We start from the raw sequence: 17,762 nt of genomic DNA on the forward strand, positions 1-17,762 counted from the left end.
TCAGAGGATACAGCAGGATATAGATCGGTTGGAGACTTGGGCGGAGAAATGGCAGATGGAGTTTAATCCAGACAAATGTGAGGTAATGCATTTTGGAAGGTCTAATGCAGGTGGGAAGTATACAGTAAATGGCAGAACCCATAGGGGTATTGACAGGCAGAGAGACCTGGGCGTACAGGTCCACAGGTCACTGAAAGTGGCAACGCAGGTGGATAAGGTAGTCAAGAAGGCATAGGGCATGCTTGCCTTCATCGGTCAGGGCATAGAATATAAAAATTGGCAAGTCATGTTGCAGCTGTACAGAACCTTAGTTAGGCCACACTTAGAATATTGCGTGCAATTCTGGTCGCCATGCTACCAGAAGGACGTGGAGGCTTTGGAGAGGGTACAGAGGAGGTTTACCAGGATGTTGCCTGGTCTGGAGGGCATTAGCTATGAGGAGAGGTTGGAAAAACTCGGATTGTTTTCACTGGAACGACGGAGGTGGAGGGGCGACATGATAGAGGTTTACAAAGTTATGAGTGGCATGGACAGAGTGGATAGTCAGAAGCTTTTTCCCAGGGTGGAAGAGTCAGTTACTAGGGGACATAGGTTTAAGGTGCGAGGGGCAAAGTTTAGAGGGGATGTGCGAGGCAAGTTTTTTACACAGAGGGTGGTGAGTGCCTGGAACTTGCTGCCAGGGGAGGTGGTGGAAGCAGATACGATAGCGACGTTTAAGAGACATCTTGACAAATATATGAATAGGAAGGGAATAGAGGGATATGGGCCCCGGAAGTGCAGAAGTTGTTAGTTTCGGCAGGCATCAAGATCGGCGCAGGCTTGGAGGGCCGAATGGCCTGTTCCTGTGCTGTACTGTTCTTTGTTCTTGTTCTTTGTTCCACTATTCAATACAATCATAGCTGATATTCTGTCTCAACCCAACTCTCCCACCTGCTCTCCATATCCCTTGGTTCCCTGACTGTCTAAAAATCGTTGTTCATAAAAGTTGTTGACATGGTAGTCAATTCAAAATTTGAAAACTGAGATTGATAGATTATTGTTGGGTTAGGGGATTAGTGTTACAGAACCAAGGCAGTTAGATGGAGTTATGATTCAGATCAGCTGTGATCTAATTGCTCAAGGGGCTGAATATCATACTCATGTTCCTGTGGTGCAACGTCACTGAGCAATGAGGTGTTCAAGGCTTCATCCCTTAAAGACTTCTGATAGGCAATCGGGAAGGTGAAGGGTTAGAGTTCCAGTTCATCATTTTGCAGATTCACCGTGGATTTTTAGCAATGGGCTTGAGACAGTTCAGATACACATTTGTCTTTTTTTGTTCTTTTAGGCAGCATTGGCTCTGCCGGTCTACAGGGCCCTCCCGGACTACCTGGATCTGCAGGAATTGGGGCACCAGGACAGCCAGGCAAACCAGGGCCACAGGGCCCACCAGGCCTCCCAGGTACGTTCAATACACTTCCTGGTTGAAAAAAAGGAAGAACTTGCATTTCTATAGCGCCTTTCATGACCACGACATCTCAAAGCACTTTAAACCCAATGAGACATTTTTCAAGTGTAATCACTGTTGTAATGTAGGGAAATGCAGCAGCCAATTTGCACACAGCAAGATCCCACAAACAGCAACTCTATAATGAGCAAATGATCTGTTTTTAGCGGGTTTTTTTTATTCATTCACAGGATGTGGGCATCGCTGGCTAGGCCAGCATTTATTGCCCATCCCTAATTGCCCTTGAGAAGGTGGTGGTGAGCTGCCTTCTTGAACCGTTGCAGTCCATGTGGTGTAGGTACACCCACAGTGCTGTTGGGAAGGGAGTTCCAGGATTTTGACCCAGCAACAGTGAAGGAACGACGATATAGTTCCAAGTTAGGATGGTGTGTGGCTTGGGAACGGAATTTGAACTACTCCGCAACCCCTGCCGCCCGCAACTAGTGGTGTTCCCATTCATCTGCTGCCCTTATCCTTCCAGTTGGTCGAGGTCGCAGGTTTGGAAGGTGCTGTCTAAGGAGGCTTAGTGAATTGCTGCAGTGCATCTTGTAGATGGTACACACTGCTGCCACTTTGCGCTGGTGATGGAGGGAGTGAATGTTGAAGGTGGTGGATGGGGTGCCAATCAAGGGGGCTGCTTTGTCCTGGATGGTGTCGCACTTCTTGAGTGTTGTTGGAGCTGCACCCATCCAGGCAAGTGGAGAGTATTCCAGGCAAGTGGAGAGTATTCCATCACACTCCTGACTTGTGCCTTGTAGATGGTGGACAAGCTTTAGGGAGACAGGAGGTGAGTTACTTGCCACAGGATTCCCAGCCTCTGACTTGCTTTTGTAGCTACAGTATTTATATGTCTGGTCCAGTTCAGTTTCTGGTCACTGGTAACCCCCAGGGTTTTGATAGTGGGGAATTCAGCAATGGTAATGCCATTGAATACCTAGGGGAGATGGTTAGATTCTCTCTTTATTGAAGATGGCCTCTGCCTGCCACTTATGTGTGTGAATTTTACTTGGCACTTATCCAGGTCTTGCTGCATGCTGGTGGGTGTTGGTTGAAAGGGATAATTATTGGCCTCAGGACACCAGAGAGAATTCCCCTGTTCTTCTTCAAAACAGTGCCATGGGATCTCTTACATCCTCCTGTGGGGCAGACATGGCCTTGTTTAATGCCTTGTCCTAAAGATGGCACTTCTGACAGTGCTGCATTCCCTCAGAACTGCACGGGGAGTATCAGGGTGGATTTTGTGTTTAAGTCTCTGGAGTGAGGCTTAAACCCAGGGCCATTTGTCTTAGTGATAGTGCTACTAACTGAGCCACAGCTGACAGAGGAGAAAGCAAAGAAAGAGAGTGAGAAAAAGAAACAGAAAAATTCAAGTTGGAAAGAAGCAGATACAAAGCTAACAACTAAGGAAAAGGAATAAGGGAACCAAGTCAGGAAAATGGGATTAGAGTGAATAGGCACATTGGCACAGCCATAATGGACTTTCATTTCTATGATTTTATTTGTGACAAATTCTAACTTTATCTCTGCTAAAACAGAGATTGTTAATCAGCAATTTAATGTTTCTATATATAATAATTGTTCTTTTCATAATGCAGGATTCCAGGGAACACCAGGAGTGAAGGGTGATCCTGGTTTCCCAGGTCTGGACATCCCGGGTCCAATTGGGGAGAAGGGGAGACAGGGACCCATAGGTCAACCTGGAACCCCAGGTTTTCCAGGGCAAATTGGGCTCCCAGGAAAAGATGGCCCTCCAGGGTTACAAGGTAAGCCATTATCTGCAGAACACCTCTTTGTTCGTCACTTGTATTTGCTTGTGGAGCACTCCCAGGAAGGAATGTTTGAAATCCAAAATCATTAAAACCATGTAATCTTACAGCCCAGAGAGAAACCATTCGGTCCATTCTTCCTGTGCTGGCTCTTTGAATGAGCTATTCAATTAGCCACAGTCCCCCCTGCTCTTTCCCCATAGCCCTGCAAATTCCTCCTTTTCAAGTATTTATCCAATTCCCTTCTGAAAGTTACTATTGAATCTGCTTCCACTGCCCTTTCAGGCAGCACGTTCCCGATCACAACAACTCACTGCAAAAAAAAAATTTCTCCTCATCTCCCATGCTAGTTGTTTTTCCAATTTTCTAAAATCTGTGTCCTCTGGTTACCGACCCGCCTGCCAATAGATTTTCCCCTCTCTAAAACCCTTGATGATTTTGAACACCTCTATTAAATCTCCTCTTAACCGTCTCTGCTCTATGGAGAACAATCCCAATTTCTCCAGTATCTCTGCATAATTAAAGTTCCTCATCCTGGTATCATTCCTGGTAAACCTCCTCCACACCCTCTCCAAAGCCCTGACATCCTTCCTAAAGTGTGTTGCCCAGAATTGACCACAATTCTCCAGCTGAGGCCTAACCAGTGTTTTATAAAGGTTTAACATAAATGGCTTGCTTTTGTACTCTATGCCTCTGTTTATAAAGCCCAGGATCCTGTATGTTTTTTAACAGACTTCTCAAGTTGGTGTCCACCTCCAAAGATTTGTGTAATATGAATCCCTGGGTCTCTCTGTTCCTGTACCCTCTTTAATATTGTACCATTTAGTGTACATTGACTCTCTTTGTTCTTCTTTCCAAAATGATCAGATTTTAAATAGAGTTCTAATGCACTTATCAACCAACTGTTAACTAAAACTATTAAGTTGTGATTGGTGCGTGAGGTGGGAGAATGCCACAAAGACAAACACAGGAATCCACAACAAATCGATCTCTGCTCCTTCTGACCAAACAAGTTGGATGTTTTTGGTCATCTATCATTAGTTACAATGAACAGTGAGCGCTGTAGCAAAGGGATAAAGTTAACAAGTTCACAGTCTGCAACAGGAGTGTGAGTTTGTAAAATGAAGCATTGTACACCTTAGCGTTGATGTGATGGATTCTCGGTTTCACACTGATGTAAAATTGAGTAGTGTGAGTCTAAGATGAATCTGAAACAAAGGGAATCTTAATCCACATCAATCTGGTGTCAGATCTGGCTTTGGCTCTGAATAATACATTGTACCATTGGTGTGAAATAAGACTGCTTCATACTGACACTAAATATATCCTCAGTTGTTGCCTGCTGACTCCTGTAAATATCATCGTTTGACTTCCTGCTGATTGTAAGTTCTAAGATTCTGATCTACCTCCTGCCATTGTAGGTCCCAAAGGAGAAATGGGGGTCATGGGTACCCCTGGAAGCCAAGGTTTCCCGGGTTCCCCAGGGAATGTGGGATATCCAGGTGTAAAAGGTCAGTGCTTATATTCTATTGCAAATGGTTTTTTTTGATTGACAGCTGTGACACCCAGTATGGAAATATTTTGCATGAATTATTGCATTATTTGCATGATGTGGTATTTTGGGGGTTTTGCATATAGTTGTGTAAGTTTGTGTCTCAGGAAACACTTGATTAATAAATATTAAAAAAACTTGCATTAATATGGCACCTTTCACAACCTCAGGACATCCTAAAGCTTCATGGGGGTGGCAGGGATGAGGAGTTTTGCTGTGGTATTTTGTCACAGTATTAGTAGACACATAAATTTCCAGAAACAGAGTCAGTTGTTTTTTTTGAGTCTCCTGCAGTCTTGCAAAGCCATCCTTTAAACTTCATCCTCCCATTGCCCTAGCAGCACTGAATGCCGGGCATCAAAAAGGCCATTGCTAAGTGCCTAATGCAGCAGAAAGGACTATATAATGTCACCCTGCCCTCACTTAATATGTAGTGTAACATACTCAGCTCCTTTTGGCTAGCCTGACCACATTATCATGCTTCACATATGTCCAGCTTCACCTAACCTCTATTCTCAGGATGCGAGCATTGCTGGCCAGGCCAGTATTTGTTCCCCATCCCTAATTGCCCTTGAGAAGGTGGTGGTGAGCCGCCTTCCTGAACTGTTGCAGTCCGTGTGAGGTAGGTACACCCACAGTGCTGTTAGGAAGGGAGTTCCAGGATTTTGACCCAGCGACAGTGAAGGAACGGCAATATAGTTCCAAGTCAGGATGGTGCTTGGCTTGGAGGGGAACTTGCAGGTGGTGATATTCACATGTATCTGCTGTCCTTGGTGAGTGTCAGATGGAATCTTTTGAACTGCGTGCTACTAAAAACAGACAGAGCACAGAAAGATCCCAGGTTTAATCCATGGTCTGGGCTGAATAAAATGGTTTCAATTCAGAATAGGAGACTCTGGCCAGAATTGAAATAATGTGGATTGTGGTGTTAGCAGGATGTACCTGCCCTGCGCTCACCTAAGATTATGTTTATTGACACTCACAAATCCAGCTTCATGAAGACTGCTCATATGCATGAGGTCTCAATGAGTCACCACCCACAGGGGAGCAGGGCGAAGGAGAAAGAGCAAAACTCAAGAGAAACAAAGAACTTTTAACTGCTTTGCTGCACTTTCCAACGCAGGCACAGAAGGAACTGAGCAAGTTTTCTTGACTTCAACAATTTGTGACATATTGAAACATTTTCTCTTGTCAGGTGCACAAGGTCTGCCTGGTTTTCCAGGACCCTCTGGAGTAAAAGGTGAGAAAGGTACAAAAGGGGAAACTGGTCTTGTGGGAAAACCTGGAGAGATGGACAAAAGTGCGATGGAAAAAATGAAAGGGCAGAAAGGACAAACAGGAGATCCAGGTAAAAGAATTCATCCTTTACTTTTCATAATAGATAGTATTGTGTGTGTGTGAATCTGTACGTTTATGCATGCATGTGCAGTGTGTGTATATGTGCATATGTGTGCATGTCTGTGTGTGGCAGTGTCTGTGTGCCCGCATGCGATCCGCATGTATGTGCTTTTGTAATAAATAAATATATAAATTCATATGTATGTGCACCCTTTCTGTCCACTTCCTATTACCAAAGCTCACAATCTGTGGTCATCTTTTGACGTTAGTATTTAATATTGAACCAATCTGCGAAAACATTGAGGGGATGAAATTGGATTTTAGTGGTAACACAAAACAGGTGATAGCAAATCAGCCACCTGTTTTATACCCACCTGATTGGCTTTTCCATTGATAAATAAATTGGGAACCCTGACATGGGACACCCCGAGAAGTTGAGGATATGGTTTGTAATGGGAGCCACTTCAGATCGGAGAGTCTGCGGGGGCCAAAAACGTGCCAACTCGGACCCCATGGGACCAGGTACATTTTAGTGCTTTTCCCTTAGACTCTTCTGGCCTTGAAGCCTCTTCTCCAGCAGCAGGCTGAAAGCCCCATGGGCGATAGCCAAGCCTCCGACTGTGGTAATCCTTCTTCCACCATTTGCTGCCACAAAGCCATGCTAAATGAGTTGGCCGTTCTCCTGGGAAGCTACAGTGTGCTTCACAGCTGGCTTGCCTGCTCAGTGCCTAAGGTGGAGAGAGGAAAGGGGAGGTAGGAACATTTAAATATCAAAGCAGTTATTCAGCAGGCTCTGTGCATTTATTTTTTAGCAGGAGGAACTGGTGCCAACTTTGTAATAGCTGGCTTTTTACCGGAGGGAAAGAGAGATTCGCATTTATATAGCCCCTTTCCCTACCTTATGATTAATCTCCCAGAAAAACCCATGAGGAAAAAAATCATAGGGGCACTAAAAATGTTTCTTTTTCAATTTTCTTTGAACACTTCCATTTATTAGTTCTAACAGTTTTGGAGATGGTAAAAAGCTGGTTGACCGAGTGTGAGGATGAAGCAGAAGCGTGGAAGGTCATGTGATGAAACCTTCAGGAATACAGCCAATAGGATAAAGGGAGGAACAGCACCTAATCTTTCAATTAGGCAATTTACAGCCTCAGGACAACATCGAGTTCAACAATTTCAGACCATGAACTCTGCCTTCATTTTGTTCCCTATTTCTTTGCAGGTTTTGGTTTCACTCTCCTTTTTCTTTTGTTTTTGCTGTTCATCATTCTGCCATTCCCACCTCATCGAGACACATCTGTTTCTTTACTTGTCTCATTACCACCAACGCTTTTGTTATTTAATCCCTCCTGCCGCTCCCCCACCCTATCACAGTCTTTCCCTTTTGTTCTTCCTCCCGCCCATTTCCCTTTCACTCTCTCAAAACCTATTACATTTCTAACTTGTTCCAGTTCTGATGAAAAGTCATTGACCTGAAATGTTAACTCTGTCTCTCTCTCCGTAGCTGCTGCCAGACCTGATGAGATTTCCAACATTTTCTGTTTTTATTTAGGATAAAGGAATATAGGGACAGGACGGGCACACAGGATTAGGATGCTGGTCGTGTGGAGGATAAACAACAACACAGACTGGTTGAAATGATCTGGTTCCGTGTTGAAAGTTCTAAGCTCAAAAATACAAAAATATTATAATGAATAGTCAGCATGGGTTTCAAAAGGGAAAATCTTGCTTGACCAACCTTGCTGAATTTTTTGAAGAGGTAAAAGAGAGAGTGGACAAGAGTATTGCAGTAGATGTAATTTATCTAGATTATCAAAGCCCTTCAATAAAGTACCACATAATAGAATAATGAATAAGGTCAAAGAATGCGCAGTCAGGGGTCAAGTGGCAGAATAGATTGCCAGCTGGCTTCACGACAGAAAGCAGAGAGTGGGAGTAAAGGGTAGTTATTCAGAGTGACAGAAGGTAGGAAGTGGTGTTCCACAAGGATCAGTGCTGGGACCACTGCTGTATACAATTTACATTAACGAATTGGACTTCGGAATCAAAAACACCATTTCTAAATGCAGGCGTGGGGGTGAGGGGCTGGTGTTGTTTGTCAATACTGAGGAGGACTGCAACAAATTACAGGAGGGCATTAATAAACTTGTAGAATGGGCAACTGCATTTCAACACAAATAAATGTGAGGTAGTATATAGTTTGGTAGGGAAAATAAGGAGGTTGCATATTAGAAAATAAGAATGGGGTCAAGCATCAAAGGGATCTGGGAGTATAAATATACCAAGCACTAAAGGTTGTTCCACAGCAAAGCCATAAAAAAGGCAAACCAAGCACTCGGCTTTATTTTTTGGGAGAGAATTGTAAAGAAGTTATGCTAAAGTTGTATCAAACCTCGGCTTGACCATCCCTGGAGAACCGTGTGCAATTCTGGTCACCATATTATAAAACAAATGTAGAGGCACAGGAGAGAGTGCAAATAAGATTTACAAGGATCGCAGCAGGTGTACCCCTGCACTTCTATCAGGAGAGAATGAACAGGCTGGGTCTCTTTTCTCTTGAAAAAAGTAGACGGAGGGGTGACCTAATAGAGGTCTTTAAAATGATAAAATGTTTTGACTGAGTGAATACAGTGATAATATTTCCACTTGTGGGAAGAACATAACTAGAGGCTATCAATATAAGACAGTCACCAAGAAATCCAATAGGGAATTCAGAAGAAACCTCTTCACCCAAAGAATGGTGAACAAATGGTATGTTGGCCTTCATTGCAAGGGAATTTGAGTTCAGGAGTAAAGAAGTCTTGCTGCAATTGTATAGAGCCTTGGTGAGACTGCACCTGGAGTATTGTGTACAGTTTTGGTCTCCTTATCTGAGGAAGGATATACTTGCAGGCGCGTATCCATTGTCTTTCGAGATAAGGAGGCCAAAGAAGAAGGAGAGGGAGTGCAACGGAGGCTCACCAGATTAACCCCTGGGATGGTGGCATTGTCTTATGAGGAGAGATTGCAGAAACTGGGCCTGTATTCTCTAGAGTTTCAATGGTGAGGTGATCTCAATGAAACATTGAAACAGAGAAAAATAGGAGTAGGAGTAGACCATTCGGCCCTTCGAGCCTGCTCCGCCATTCAATACAATCATAGCTGATCATCCAAACTCAGTACCCTGTTCCCTCTTTCTCCCCATATCCCTTGATCCCATTAGCCCTAAGAACTATATCTAAATCTGTCTTGAATATATTTAATGATTTGGTCTCAACTGCTTTCTGTGGTAGAGAATTCCACAGGTTCACCACTCTCCGGGTGAAGAAATCTCTCCTCATCTCAGTCCTAAATGGCTAACCCCTTATCCTTAGACTGTGACCCGTCGTCCTGGACTCCCCCACCATCGGGAACATCCTTCCTGCATCTAGTCTGTCCAGTCCTGTTAGAATTTTGTAGGTTTCTATGAGATCCCCTCTCATTCTTCTAAACTCTAGCGAATACAAGCCTAATCGACCCAATCTCTCTTCATACATCAGTCCTGCCATCCCAGAAATCAGTCTGGTGAACCTTCGCTGCACTCCTTCCATAGCAAGAACATCCTTCCTCAGATAAGGAGATCAAAATTGCACACAATACTCCTATGTGGTCTCACCAAGGCCTTGTATAATTGCAGCAAGACATCCTTGCTCCTGTACTCGAATCCTCTCGCTATGAAGGCCAACATACCATTTGCTTCTCAACTGCCTGCTGCACCTGCATGCTTACTTTCAGCGACTGGTGCACAAGGACACCCAGGTCTCACTGCACCTCCCCCTTTCCCAATCTATCACCGTTCAGATAATAATCTGCCTTTCTGTTTTTGCCACCAAAGTCAATAACCTCACATTTATCCACATTATACTGCATCTGCCATGTATTTGCCCACTCACTCAACCTGTCCAAATCACACTGAAGCTTCTCTGCATCCTCCTCACAGCTCACACTCCCACCCAGCTTTGTGTCATCTGCAAACTTGGATATATTACATTTAATTCCCTCATCTATATCATTAATATATATTGTGAATAGCTGGGGTCCTAGCACTAATCCCTGCAGTACCCCACTAGTCACTGCCTGCCACTCGGAAAAAGACCCATTTATTCCTACTCTTTGTTTCCTGTCTGCCAACCAGTTCTCTGTCCATGTCAGTACCTTAACCCCAATCCTATGTACTTTATTTTTGCACGCTAATCTCTTATGTGGGACGTTATCAAAAGCTTTATGAAAGTCCAAATACACTACATCCACTGGTTCTCCCTTATCTATTCTGCTAGTTACATCCTCAAAAGATTCCAGTAGATTTGTCAAGCCTGATTTCCGTTTCGTAAATCCATGTTGACTTTGTCCGATCATGTCATTGTTTTCCAAGTGCTCTGCTATTACATCTTTTATAATGGACTCTAGCATTTTCCCCACTACTAATGTCAGGCTAACTGGTCTATAATTCCCTGTTTTCTCTCTACCTCTTTTTTTAAATAGTGGGGTTACATTAGCAACCCTCCAATCCGTTGGAACTGTTCCAAAGTCGATAGAATTTTGAAAATGACCAGCAATGCATCTACTATTTCTAGTAGTTCCTTAAGTACTCTGGGATATAGATTATCAGGCCCTGGGGATTTATCGGCCTTCAATCCCATCAATTTCCCTAACACCATTTCCCTACTAATACTGATTTCATACAGTTCCTCCTTCTCACTAGGCCCTATGTTCCCCAACATTTCTGGGAGGTAATTTGTGTCCTCCTTTGTGAAGACAGAACCAAAGTATGTATTTAATTGGTCTGCCATTTCTTTTCTCCCCCATTATAAATTCCCCCGTTTCTGACTGTAAGGGACTCGCATTTGTCTTCACTAATCTTTTTCTCCTCATATATCTATAGAAGCTTTTACAGTCAGTTTTTATGTTCTCTGCAAGCTTACTCTCATACTCTATTTTCCCCTTCTTAATCAATCCCTTTGTCCTCCTTTGCTGAATTCTAAACTGCTCCCAATCCTCAGGTTTGCAGCTTGTTCTGGCCATTTTATATTTCTCTTCTTTGGATCTAATACTATCCCGAATTTCTTTTGTAAGCCAACTTACAAAATTCTTACAGGGTGTGACACGGTGGATGGGGATAGGATGTTTCCTGTGGTTGGTGAGACTAGAACCAGGGACACAGTCTCAGAATAAGGGGCAGGCCATTTAGAACTGAGATGAGGAGGAATTTCTTTACTCAGAGGGCAGTTAATCTGTGGAATTCTCTACCCCAGAGAAACTCAATCATTGAGCATGTTCAAGACAGAAATCGATAGATTTCTGAAGACTAACAGCATCAAGGGATATGGGGATAGTGGGGGGAAATGGCGTAGAGGTAGATGATCAGCCATGGGCGGCACAGTGGCGCAGTAGTTAGCACCGCAGCCTCACAGCTCCAGCGACCCGGGTTCAATTCCGGATAACTGCAGCAAACTGCCTGTGTGGAGTTTGCAAGTTCTCCCTGTGTCTGCGTGGGTTTCCTCCGGGCGCTCCGGTTTCCTCCCACATGCCAAAGGCTTGCAGGTTGATAGGTAAATTGGCCATTAGAAATTGCCCCTAGTATAGGTAGGTGGTAGGGAAATATAGGGACAGGTGGGGATGTGGTAGGAATATGGGATTAGTGTAGGATTAGTATAAGTGGGTGGTTGATGGTCGGCACAGACTCAGTGGGCCGAAGGGCCTGTTTCAGTGCTGTATCTCTAAACGAAACTAAACCTGTTTTGAATGGCGGAGCAGTCTTGATGGGCTGAATGGCCTATGCCTGGTCCTATTTCCTATGATCCTATGTGGAACTCGCTACCACAGGGAGTGGTTGAGGGGAATAGTATAGATACATTTAAGGAGAGTCTAGATAAACACACGAGGGAGAAGGGAATAGAGGGTCATGCTGACGGAGTTAAATAAGGAAAGATGGGAGAAGGCCCAAGTGGAGCAAAAATGCCAGCATGGAGTGGTTGTGCCGAACAGTCTGTTTCTGTGCTGTACATTCCATGTAATTCTATGTAATCCTACACAACAGTTATAATCATAGAAATGTACTGCACAGAAGGAGGCCATTCAGCCCATCATGCCTGTGCTAGCTCTGTGAAAAAGCTATCCAAGTATTCCCTCTCAGCATCGCCTCAACGTTGTCAGGTTTATGAAATACCACCTATGGCTGAGTCCCTCTCAGCTGTTGACAGCAAGGGAATGGTAACGTCGAATCAGGTCACGCAGTAACAAGGCACTCCTCCTCAGCACAGTCTTCTCAAAGTTTGAACATTTCTCCCCAGGAAAGTCAGGCTTTCCAGGAACAAAGGGATATCAAGGCATTACAGGTGACCCAGGGATGGCAGGAAAAGATGGTGAGCCGGGATTACCAGGACAACCAGGTAAGGGACAAAACAGAGCAACAGGTGGAATGTGACAGAAATATACTCAGTAAATAGATGCTGAAATAACTGGCGAAAATACATGATTGATTCATTATTTCCCACTTCTATCTTCAACTGGTAGAACTAAATGTCAGGAATCTTGCAGTCGATGGGCCAAATGGCCTCCTTCAGTGTCGAGTTGACTCTGACACCATATTCTTTGCTTCAGAGTTCCAGCATTGGAGTTTTGAATTTTTTTAAATCAATGCTGTCGACTAGATTGTTATAATCTATCGATTGGTCAGGAGAGAATGGAGCAGAGCCATCATTGAAAGAGAGAGAGAACTTGCATTTATTTCTATAGCACCTTTCACAACTTCAATGTGCGTATAGTCAATGGAGTTACTGTTGTAATGTAGGAAATGCGGCAATTTACGCACAGCAAGCTCCCACAAACAACAATGTGCTAACAATCAGATCATCTGTTTTAGTGAGGTGGGTTGAGGGATTTATATTGTCCAGGACTCCGGGGAGAACCCACCGGCTCTTCTTCAAGTAGTGTCATGGGATCTTTATTGTCCCCTGGAGAGGGCAGATGGGGCCTCAATTTAACATCACATCTAAAAAACAGGTGAAATCCTGATGTGTCCAAAAGTAAATTAACTGAGCTAATTTAACTGATAGACACTCCAGATGTGGAGTCCTGCCTGGTGGGAGCTCTGAGAAAGAACTGCTGTCTCCCCCATGACAATTCTCCACCTGTACCTGTAAAAATGTATAGGTTGAAGATGGCGAGATAGAATATTAGTGAGATGTGACTTCCCAAACGAAAGCCTCCTTTAGCTAATCTCACCTTTCTCAAAAGCAGAAACTTTTTGTTTCCTTAAGAAAGTGGTGGTGTTTATAGGAATGTTTGTGGGGCTGTTTATAGGGGATTTGTGGGGCTGTTTGTAGGACTGTTTGTAGAGTATTTATGGAGGCAGATAATAGGGTGTTTATAGGATTGTTTATGGGGTGTTTGTAGGACTGTTTGTGGGGCTGTTTATGGGGTGTTTATGGGGCTGTTTGTCGTGTGGTGCTGCTGGGCTGCCGTATAACCATGGACAGGAGGCAGCTCAAACAGAGGGCAAACGTAAGAGAGAAAATGGGGAAAATTAATAGAGCAATAAAACTAATAGAAATGTCACTCCTGCTTCCTCTAGGGCAGGTGGGAGACCCAGGAAGACCAGGAAAACCAGGTGCTTCGGGTGTCCCAGGAGATAAAGGATCAATCGGAGAAATGGGTCTACCAGGTAACCTCGCAGGACAATGAAAACTCAATAGAGAGTGAAGCACTTGTCTTAATCATCCAGTGATTTTGCATCTGTTGCTCCATCTGTCCATTGTATCTTGCCCCAGGGCAATGAAAGAATGGACCTGCATTTCAATAGCACCTTTCACAACCTCAGGACATCCCAAAGCACATCACATGCAAAGAAGTACTTTTGTAATGTAGGAAACATGGCAAGCAATTTGCACACAGAAAGATCCCACAAACAGCAATGTGATAATGAGCAGATGCTAAGGGATAAATATTGTCCCTAGAATACCTGAGAGAACTCACCTATTCATCAAAATAGTGCCGTGGGATTTTTAAATCCATCTGAGAGGCCAGACAAATTCTTGATTTGCTGGCTCATCTGAAAGACAGCACCTCCGACAGTCCGGCACTCCCTCAGTATTGCATGTGAGTGTCAGCCTGCATTATGGGCTCAAGTCTGTGGAGTGCGGCTTGAACCCATGACCATCTGACTCAGGCGAGAGTGCTAGCACTGAGCCATGGCTTGGGCAAGTCACAACAGACTCACAGATGAGATTCTTGAATGATTACTGGGAAAGAATAGCTGGGGTGGTTTCCCATTGCCTTCTCACAGGTCCGAGAGTAAACTAGAAAGAGATGTAAAAACAGATTCTAAAAGCTTCAATCATATGTAAAAAGTAAGAGATTAGTGAGAGTAAATGTGGATCCTTTACAGGCAGAAAGAGGAGAAATTATAATGAGGAATAAGGAAATGGCAGAAACATTAAACAAGCACTCCATATCTATCTTCACAATAGAAGCCCACAAAAACATTCTGGAAATAAATGGGGAGCCAAGGCACTAGTGAAAATAAGAAACTTAAAGTAGTTAATATTAGTAAAGAAATAATACAGTAGAAATTAATGGGACTAAAAGCCGACAAATCCCCTGGACGTGACAACTTGTTATCTAAGGTTTTAAAAGAGGTGATGACAGAGATAGTGGATGCATTGGTTTTGATCTTCCAGAATTCCCTAGATTTTAGAACAGTCCCCATGGAATGCAAGGTAGCAAACATAACCCCACTATTCAAGAAAGGAGGGAGAGAGAAAACAGGGATCTCTAGGCCCTTTAGCCTGACATCAGTAGTAGGGATAAGGCTAAAATCTATTATTAGGGATGTGATAACAGGGCACTTAGGAAATCATAATTTGATTGTATAGAGTCAACACAGACTTATGAAAGGGAAATCAAATTTGACAAATCTTAGAGTTTTTTGAGGCAGTAACTTGTGGGGTGAATCAGGGGGAACCAGTGGATGTTGTTTATTTGGATTTTCAAAAAGCAATCAATCAGGTGTCGTATAAGAGGTTATTACACAAAATTAGTACTCTTGGGATTGGTGGTAATATATTAGCACAGACTAAGGATTGATTAAAGGACAGAAAACAGGAAATAGGAATAAATCGGTCATTTTTGGGTTGGCAGGATGTAACTACTGGGGTATCTGAAGAATCAGTGCTTGGGCTCCAGCTACTTACAATCAACATCATTAATTTAGATGAGGGGACCGAGTGTAATTTATCCAAATTTGCTCACATTACAAAGCTAGGTGGGAAAGTAAGCTGTGAGGACACAACAAGGCTGCAAAGTGAAATTAAGTGAATAGGAAAGAACGTTGCAGATGGAATAAAATGTGGAGAAATGTGAAAGTTATCCACTTTGGCAGGAAAAATAGAAAAGCTGAACATTTGTAAATGGCTAGAGACTGTTGGTATGCAGAGGGACCTGGGTGTCCTTTTACATGAATCACAGAAAGTTAACCTGCAGGTACAGCAAGTAATTAAGAAGGCAAATGAGCTTTTACTACAGAGGGTTGGAGTATAATAGTAAAAAAAATATTATTGCAATGGTATAAAGTCTTGGTGAGACCACCATGGAGTACAGTATACAGTTTTGATCTCCGTCGAAGGAAGGATATACTTACCCTAGAGGGAGTGCAATGAAGGTTCACCAGGCTGACTCCTGGAATGAGACAATTGTCCCATGAGGAGTACACTAGGCCTATATTCCCTGGAGTTTAGAAGAATGAGAGGTGACCTCATTGAAACATGCAAAATTCTTAAGGAGCTTGACAGTGTAGATGCTGAGGAAATGTTTACGCCTGGCTGGGGAATCTAAAACATGGCGTCTCAGTCTCAGGGGTCAGACATTTAGGATTGAGATGAGGAGGAATTTCTTCACTTAGAGGGTGGTGAATCTTTGGAATTCTCTACCCTAGAGGGCTGTGGAGGCTCAATCATTGAGTATGTTTTGTTTTATTTGTTTGTGGCATGTGGGCATTGCAGGCTATCCCTAATTGACCTTGAACTGAGCAACTTGCTAGGCCATTTCAGAGGGCATTTTAAGAGTCAACCACATTGTTGTGGGTCTGGAGTCAAATGTCTTTTGGTTTTTCCAAAATATACTTTATTCATAAAATTCTGTAAAAAATACATTACAAAACGGTTCAAAACAGCACCAACTTGACAATACAAAGAGTGCAAAGGAGATCAGTTTCCTTCAACACAGGAGTGAGTTGCCTCACAACCCTTCCATTTCATTTTACATGCCATGTACATTTTACAGCAAACCCATATTTTCTGGATACAGCCTGAGGGGTTTCCCATGGGTCCAGCCCCTCAGTTCACCTTGGTGGGAGGACCTTACACAGTGGTCTTTCCCCATTGAGCCTTTGCCCCAAGCTTTTGTGCGTCCCTCAGCACGTAGTCCTGGACCTTGGAATGTGCCAGTCTGCAACACTCGATCGTGGACAACTCTTTGCGTTGGAAGACCAGCAAGTTTTGGGTAGACCAAAGAGCGTCTTTCACCGACTTGATGATCCTCCAGCAGCAGTTGATGTTTATCTCGGTGTGCGTCCCTGGAAACAGTCCGTAGAGCACAGACTCCTGTGTTACAGAGCTCCTTGGGATGAACCTCGACAAAAACCACTGCATCTCTTTCCACACCTGCTTTGCAAAGACACATTCCAGAAGGAGGTGAGTAACAGTCTCTTCCCCACCACAGCCACCTCGAGGGCATTGTGCGGAGGAGGTGAGACTCCGGGCGTGCAGGAAGGATCTGACGGGGAGGGCCCTTCTCACCACCAGCCAAGCTATATCTTGGTGCTTGTTTGAAAGTTCTGGTGATGAGACATCTGCCAAATGACTTTGGCAGTCTGCTCGGGGAACCATCCAACAGGATCCACCATCTCCTTTTCCCGTAGGGCCTTGAGGACATTCCGTGCAGACCACTGCCTGATGGATAGGTGGTCAAAGGTATTTTTCCACAGAAACTTTTCCACGAAGGATAGGTGGTACGGCATGGTCCAACTGGATGGAGCATTCCACGGCAATGTGACCAGGCCCATCCTTCGCAACACCGGGGACAGATAGAACCTCAGCACGTAGTGACACTTGGAGTTTGCGTACTGGGGGTCTACACACAGCTTGATGCAGCTGCACACTAAGGTGGTCATCAGGATGAGGGTGACGTTGGGTACATTTTTCCCACCCTTATCCAGAGGGTTGAACATCGTGTCCCTCCGGACCTGGTCCATTTTGGATCCCCAGATGAAGCGGAAAATGGCTCGGGTGACCGCCGCAGCGCAGGAGTGGGCTATGGGCCAGACTTGCGCCATGTACAGCACAAAGTGAGTGCCTCGCACCTGATGACCAGGTTCTTACCCACAATGGAGAGAGATCGCTGCTCCCACATGCTCAGCATGTGTTATACCCTGGCTATTTGCTCCCTCCAGGTTTTGGTGCACGCCCCGGCCCTTCCGAACCATATCCCCAGCACCTTCAGGTAGTCTGACCTGACGGTGAAGGGGAGAAAGGATCGGTCAGCCCCGTTCCCATAGAACATGGCCTTGCTCTTGCCGTGGTTAACTTTGGCTCCCGAGGCCTGTTCG

At 44.2% G+C, this 17,762-nt stretch overlaps 1 protein-coding gene across 1 annotated transcript in view; it reads left to right on the forward strand.

The window, feature by feature from the left end:
* LOC137371494 (collagen alpha-1(IV) chain-like) overlaps positions 1-17,762 on the forward strand; it is a 230,441-nt gene that overhangs the window by 185,849 nt on the left and 26,830 nt on the right. Inside the window, exons 31-36 of the mRNA XM_068034182.1 lie at positions 1,328-1,441; positions 3,082-3,249; positions 4,674-4,763; positions 6,000-6,152; positions 12,451-12,549; positions 13,734-13,823. Coding sequence (XP_067890283.1) covers positions 1,328-1,441; positions 3,082-3,249; positions 4,674-4,763; positions 6,000-6,152; positions 12,451-12,549; positions 13,734-13,823 — 714 coding nt within the window. The remainder of the gene's footprint in view (positions 1-1,327; positions 1,442-3,081; positions 3,250-4,673; positions 4,764-5,999; positions 6,153-12,450; positions 12,550-13,733; positions 13,824-17,762) is intronic.

The sequence above is a fragment of the Heterodontus francisci genome, chromosome 6, assembly GCF_036365525.1.
Source record: "Heterodontus francisci isolate sHetFra1 chromosome 6, sHetFra1.hap1, whole genome shotgun sequence".
Taxonomy (NCBI): domain Eukaryota; kingdom Metazoa; phylum Chordata; class Chondrichthyes; order Heterodontiformes; family Heterodontidae; genus Heterodontus; species Heterodontus francisci.